We start from the raw sequence: 7,115 nt of genomic DNA, 5'->3' as shown, positions 1-7,115 counted from the left end.
CAGGCCCACGGGCCTCCAGCCGAGAGGTGGACCCAAAGGTTGCTGAAGGGTCAGACGCCAGCCCCAGGGTGGTTTCACGGAGTTTTCCTGGCCCTGGGCAATCCCCCCTAGAAGCAGAAGCGCCCTCAGCAGCCCCTCTGCAGGGGTGAACGTGCACCAGCCTGGGACCGGTTTTTCTTCTCGTTTTTTTTTAGGGGTGGGGTGTGTAGAGATGATTGTCTCCACTTGTAATTAAGAAGGACAACAAGATAATTTCTTACTGGGGAAATGAGGCACAGAGGAACTGTGCGTACCTTCACTCACCGGAGAGCTTGACACCAGTCCCTTGCTGCGCTCCCTGAAGGGCTACACCGGCTAGAGTTTGCCGCGGGGGATGATGGGAGTGTGTCCTGGGGCATGATGGGAAGTGCGTCGTGGTGGATGATGGGAGTGCGTCCTGGTGGATGAGGGGAAGGGCCTCCTGGGAAACTCCTGCCAGTGCGTGGTGGGAAGCCCCTTTTGGCGCACCAGGGGCGGTCCTCCCTGATGAGGTTTTTAAGCGGTGAAGAGAACATCCTCCTGTTTTCTAGTGAGCAAAAACCTTCTGGGAATGTCCTTACCTTTCTGCCTCTCATTCCCCTGAAAAAAAGGAGGGTCGGTTGAGCGAGCATTTTGGAGGCCTTCCGAGTGTGAAAGCGCTGCGTCTGTGATCAAGCATTTCCGGGTCACTGGGGGGTTAGGGATCAGGGATTCTGGGGCTCTGAGTGGGTCATCAGTTTGGCTTGAGGAAGTCTTCCTGGGGCTCCCCGGACCGCACGTGGAGAGGGAGGTGCCCAGTGCCCTGGCTGCCTCCGGGCAGCTGAGGCTTTTGGCCCGACCTGAACTGGGGAGCAGCTTCTCTCTGGAAGGAGGAATTTAGAGCCTGGCCCAGCTGCTGCTGTGTGGGTGCTGGGAGGCCCATCCTGTTGTTTACATCATCTTGCCTTTGGTATCCATTATTTGCATAATTGCTAAACCCGCAGTATAGTGGAATTACTGCGGATTGACTGAAATATTTGTGGGGAATCCTGACTGATCTGTATGAGACGTAAATTGTAAACCCTTAGGATTCAATAGCACCCTAGTTAGGCACCCAGCTGCTAATGATAGGATGCAGAACAGGTTTTGTTTAACCATGAGGTTTGCTTAAGTTACTTTCTGGTGTTTGCAATCAAAGGTTCATTGAACCAGTGGTTCTCTCCTTGGTAGATTGTTTATGATCATTCCCAGGAAACTATAGTTGCCCTTTAAATCACAGATCTGGAGATAGTATAGTGAGGAGCAGCAATTGTTCATGGGTCAGGTGGCTTGGTTTGCATTCCACTGGCTGTATGATCTTGGGCAATGATCTTACTGCCCTGTAACTCCCTTTCCTTAGATGTACATTGGGGAAATTATAGTGAGGATTTAATAAGATAACTCATATCAAACTCTTAAAAGAGTGCCAGCACAGTGTCAGAACTTAGCAAACATTAGTTCCTGTCATTGTTAGGGCAAATTTGCAACTTGAATTTCCACTTATTTTTGTGTGTAGAAAAGCTAACATTTATTTGCATATACTTGATTGTATTACCATTCTATATTTCTAACATTTAAAATACTTTTGACATTTTATTATTAAAATAAGACATGCTCAATTGTAGTAAATGTGGAAACTGCCAAGTACAGAGAAAAAATAATGATCATCTGTCATCCCAAACTCCCCATTTTTCCCCACAAGAAAAGCTGTTAAATTTTGGTGTTTACAATCTTTTTATCTTTGCAACTAGCAAACAATATAGTTTTAGGATCTTGTGTGTTATTAATACTTTGCTTATAACTTGTTTATTTGTTAAGTGATATACTCCGGCCTGAGGATTGGTTAAGATTGCAACCTTCCATATAGCATTGTTTTTGAAGGAAAAGTCTGCAGGGGAGGTGTGCTCTGAACAGTCAGTGGGCTGTTCACCATGAGGATTTGGCATCTGTGATACTTCCAGCAAGACCAAATCCCATGTTTTACTCAGCCATTCCTCCCCAGCCCCCTTTAGCAACAACCAGTAACACATCCTTGCAGCCTGGGGTGATGACAGAGGAAAAGGGAAGGAGATCAAGCGGGGGCCTGGGGCAGGTGGGGTGTGTCAGGTGACTGGAGGTCCTTGTGCGAGTGTGAGTGCGAACGTGTGTGGCTGTGTGGGCACGGGGGAGTGGAGGGGTGCCGGGAGCGAGAGGAGGGGAGCGGAGCTCTGTGTGGGACACCTGAGAGTCAGAGGCCTGGAGGGGTCGGGGAGGGATGTCAAACTCGGACCGACATCAGTGTGGCCAGCAGCGGCAAAGGGGCCAGAGCTGCCTCCTCGGAAGAGGAGAAGTTTGCCAACAAGAGAAAAGAGCTCGGCGGACACATGTCTGAACCGCCAACACAGAAGGGTCAGAAGAGCCTAGAAAGGTAAGAAGGGGCAGGCAGCACCGCCGAAGGGGCCCGAGAGGCCAAGCGGCGGGGCGGAGGAGGTAGTGCCCGATAGTGCGCCCTTCCTCTTGAGGGCCCAGTTCCAGGGTGGCTCCTCGTGATTGCATCACAGAGCAGCCGCCCTAAAGGGATTCCCGGGGCCTGCGACGCGGTGTCCAGGTTAGGGAGCCAGTGGGCAGCCGAATCGGCAGTCCGCCCCAGGCCCCGCCCCTCTCTCTTCCCGAGCGGCGATTGGCCGAGGCGAAGGCTGCCGGCTCCACCCACGCTTTTCACCCCGCCCTCCGGGCCGCCCCTCCCTCTTCCCGGGCGGCGATTGGTCGAGGCGCCTTCCTGTTGCCATGACTGTACTCGAAGGCCGCCAGTGGCTCCGCCCCGCGCCACCCACCCCGCCCCTTCCTACCCCACCTTCTGGGCTGGGAGAGAGACGGCTGCCCCGTCTCCATGGCGACGTCGGACGCGGCGGTAGAGGCGGCTGGTACTTACCTGCTGGAGACGCTGCGGCGGAGATCCAGGCCCGGGCGAAACCATGTCGGACCTGGGTTCTGAGGAGCTGGAGGAGGAGAGAGAGAATGATCTTGGGGTGAGAGCGCCTGGTGAGGGAGGGGGTGCGCGGGCGGCGGGGAAGCTGACAGCGAAAGACGAAACGCAATGACGTCTGGAAGCCACATCCCTCCTTGCTCTCCGCCCACTCCCATCCCGCCTCCCATCAAAGGTGAAGGTTTCCAAGGGAACGGCTTTGGAAGTTTCCTCCTGCCTGTATTAACCCCCACTGAGGCGGTTTTTTTGGATGATCAGAGCATCACAGGCTGCCAAACTACCCTCGAGTAAGCCATTTCTGTAACTGAGCCTTGTTCTCTAGAATTAAGACGGATGGAGGAAAGCTGCTTGCTGGCAGCCTCCAAGAAATACTGAGGAGGCCCTGGGCTCAGGCGAGGGTTCCTGGAGATACTACTACATAGGCCTGTACTCACATGTGCTTTCTTCAGCCTCCTCTGAACGGACCCAGGTCTTCGGAATCATTTCCTGGTTTAGGCAGCCGGGAAGTGAGTTGGGCTCTGTGTGAGCATATTTGTACCTCCCGGAAGGTAGTTCCTCCCCAAGCCAGAGGGTGACCACTCCCTGGCCGACAGGTTGGGAACCTCAGCTTTTGTGTGTGTGCACAGTGCAGAGTTGAGACACTTTCAAAATTAACTGAAAAATCTAGCATCTTTGTTGTGGTGCTGTCAGTGCCTGCTCAGACGTTTTCGCTAGCTCTGGGCACTTATCTCCCAGCTTATGCCAGACTTGCTGCTCAGAGCTAGCACCGGCACCACTTGGCCAGTATGAAGAGCCAGAATGGTGCCTGGGATTTACATCTCCTCCTGACAGCCAGTAGCTAGTGCAAAAAGCAGGGCGAACTCTGAAGTGCAGTTTATGTTCCAGAGTCCCTGTGAGATCAGGCTGAATGTGGGACTTCACCTGAAATTGCATCCTTGCTTAGCCGCCGTGTCTTTCTTATCTACTGCCCTGTCCCCTTTACAAGTTTCTCCCAAGAGAGCACTTAAAAATAAAATCACTTGTTCAGGATCTGCTTATGGGTGAACCCAGCCAACAACACCTGCCCAGCAAGCTTGCTAGTTTGTCTCCTCAAATGGCCCTACTCATTCGTAACTATGAAGTGTCCATAATTTTTAGGTTCAGATCACATTTGGGGTCATTTTAAAGGATTTCTCTTTTATTTAGCCATCCCAATGGCTCAGTATTGGGTGTTTTGGGAGGCCTCTTGGATGAGAGGAGAGGCCGTTTATACATTTTGATTGACACTAATCCTGAAGCAAATCTCTGTAAGGTCACACATTTTTTTTTTTACCTTATATTATAGGCAAGAATTTCTGGGCCAGACAGTGCTAGAAAAGGGCAAGAATTGCATAGATGTTTGTTTCTGAAGTCCTCAATGTAGTGTGTCTATACTTGTGTTAAAATAAAACTAGATAAAGCCAATTTCATAGTTTTTATTTTTTTTTAATTTTTCATAAATTTTGCTGTGTACTTAAAGTATACAACTTGATGTTATGAGATACCCATATTAAATCATTACTATATACTTTGGCCATTTTATTATTATTATATGTACTCTATACTCAGGTGCTAAGGACCATTTATTTAATCAAGGATGGGAAAAATAGGGAAATTGCAGGATTCTGCCACAATAGTTTATTGATTTACTTTTAAGATAGATATGTAATTATTTCACTATTGGGCTATCAGTGTTTGAACCTTAAGTTTCTTGATTGGGAGTTTAATAATAAAATAAACTAAGTTGACTTAGTGGACAGTGGAGTCCCATGTACTCCTCAGCGCCCTCCCACACCTCTTCCTCACATTGGAATTTCCTTGCAGGGCAAAGGCCTCTTCAGGCCCCAGACACTCCGGGGATCATTTGAAGGAAGAGTTACTTCTCTCAGGGCATTTGCCTTCTAAGTTCTGGATTATTGAAGGAAGCAAATGGGGAAGTATTTGTATGAGCTTGAACTGTTCCACACATATGTGCTATTGCAATCATATTCCTATAAAGAACACAGTCTAGAATACCTAGCAATTTTCAAACAAATTGGTTGGTTTTGTTTACAGCGTAAAGGATTATCATAATAAATTGCAAGCTCAGATGTTGGAGGGAGAGGGTAAGGCTCCCACCATGGACATGTACTTGTGCGTGACCTTGGTCCAGTGCTTTGTCTTTCCCAGGCTTGGTTACCCATGTCACCTGCAAGATGGGGCAATTGAGCATAATACCTAGGATTGAGGGGATTCAATAGTATGGTATTTATAAAATGCTTAGCACATGCTTAGTGCTTAATGCCTGGTAGCTGTAATTATCTCAACGTCTTTCACTCAGGACTATGAGGGGGATCGGAATGAGGCAGGCGAACGGCATGGGCACGGGAAAGCCAGGCTGCCCAACGGGGACACCTACGAAGGGAGCTACGAATTCGGGAAGAGACACGGCCAGGTCAGAACCTGTAACTTGACTGGGCCGTTTTCTCTATTGAATACCCTGTTGGCGAATATTACATTCAGGAATGATACGAATTATATGATTGATGTGTTTCAGGGGGTCTACAGATTTAAAAATGGTGCTCGATACATCGGAGAATATGTTAAAAATAAAAAGCATGGTCAAGGCACTTTTATATATCCAGATGGATCAAGATATGAAGGTAAGATGTTGTCACAAAACAGATTTTTGTATTGTAGAGGTTTTTTTGAAATCTTAAAGTTCTTCAGATTAGTCAATCATTCAGCAAACACAAATTGTATTCCCTCTGTTCACAGTGTTGACATAGAAACCAGAAAGCCTTGTAATTAATTGATAATTAATTAATTAATCCCCCCAGGAACCCCCCTGTAAGGGAGCAAATGAAAGGGAGGCTGGGTGAGCTCAGGCCTCAGTGTTGGCGGGACCCAGGGCAGCATCCATCTCCCTGAAAGTGTCTTTGCGGTTTTTCACTTGTGACCACCCCCCTTCCTGTGGGCACGTTGTTTCTTTAGACTTAGTGGTTTCTTCAGTCAGGGCTTCTGGTCCTGTCTCTGCCGTCATTCCTTACCCATGTCACATCTCAGGAAGATCTTGGCTCCTTTATGTCCAGGAACCTCACTGCTGCTCCCACACACCATTGTCACCTGATGTGACTACAGTATTAGTTCATTCCCAAACCTGGGAAGACAGACACATAGGGAGTGGGTTGTGAGCCTTCAGAAACTATACGTAAAATTCTAGGTTCTGGGCTTCCCTCCCCACCCCCCCCGCCGGAAGAAGTTATCTAGTTTTCAGCAGATTTCCAAAGCGATCTATGATCCCAGCCGTGGACTTTGGTGACAATAGGCGTGACCTCGAATACATGACTTCACCTCTCCTTGCCTCAGCTTCTCATCTGTAGTTTGAGGATGGATTAATACACATGAAACACTTAGAACCTTGCCTAACTCATGGTAAGTGCTCAGTACATGTCAGCTAGGACCACGGTTTACTGTGGTGACAGCATCACTTCTTAATGAGGGTGACATATTCTTAGAGTGCAAGCTATACTTACATGCTTTCTTCCCAGAGAAAAAAGAACCAGTAATAATAGATGTCAAAGAATTATAGGAAGGGGATTCTGTCTAATTCAAAGACCAAGAGCAAAAGTGCTAATGCCATCCCTGTTAGAGATAGAATTTGTTTTGTTTCATCAATCTTAGAAGGCTTGTTCCAGAAGAAGCACCATCTGGTTTTTAAATTAACTTTACACAATTTAATTTGGGGCTTAATTTAATTCTTTCCAAATCCTTATGAGCCTAATCTCATTGTTGTCACTTCTGATTTCAGTGTAGATGTTGATATAATTTGAACAACACATATATGACAATCCAAAACAAGTGACTGAGGCCAAAGTTTGACAATGCGCCTGGGAAAACACAAACCGCAGATGCGTTTATGCCTGTTTTTCTGAAGTGGGATTTGGGAACTCAGTTTTTAAGGAGACAGGGCATCCAGAAAGAAAAAAGGAAGAAGGGGGTGGTAGGTGAGACAAATGTTTGTATTCTTGTGAGGCCCATGAAATCTATATTTTACATAAGATAAGACGAATGTTAGAAAAAGGAGCGAAGGAGGCATCCGTCATGCACATGTCCC

The 7,115-nt window shown here is 47.7% G+C and overlaps 1 protein-coding gene across 1 annotated transcript in view; it reads left to right on the top strand.

Annotated features, from left to right (window-relative positions):
• The first annotated feature begins 2,826 nt into the window (after positions 1-2,826).
• RSPH1 (radial spoke head 1 homolog (Chlamydomonas)) overlaps positions 2,827-7,115 on the top strand; it is a 21,364-nt gene continuing 17,075 nt past the window's right edge. Inside the window, exons 1-3 of the mRNA XM_012659970.1 lie at positions 2,827-3,044; positions 5,340-5,453; positions 5,556-5,661. Of these exons, the coding sequence (XP_012515424.1) occupies positions 2,991-3,044; positions 5,340-5,453; positions 5,556-5,661 (274 nt within the window). The 5' untranslated portion in view covers positions 2,827-2,990. The remainder of the gene's footprint in view (positions 3,045-5,339; positions 5,454-5,555; positions 5,662-7,115) is intronic.

Source organism: Propithecus coquereli, unplaced genomic scaffold (assembly GCF_000956105.1).
Source record: "Propithecus coquereli isolate 6110/MARCELLA unplaced genomic scaffold, Pcoq_1.0 Scaffold644, whole genome shotgun sequence".
Taxonomy (NCBI): Eukaryota; Metazoa; Chordata; class Mammalia; order Primates; family Indriidae; genus Propithecus; species Propithecus coquereli.
This window is presented reverse-complemented; position numbering and strand designations above follow the sequence as displayed.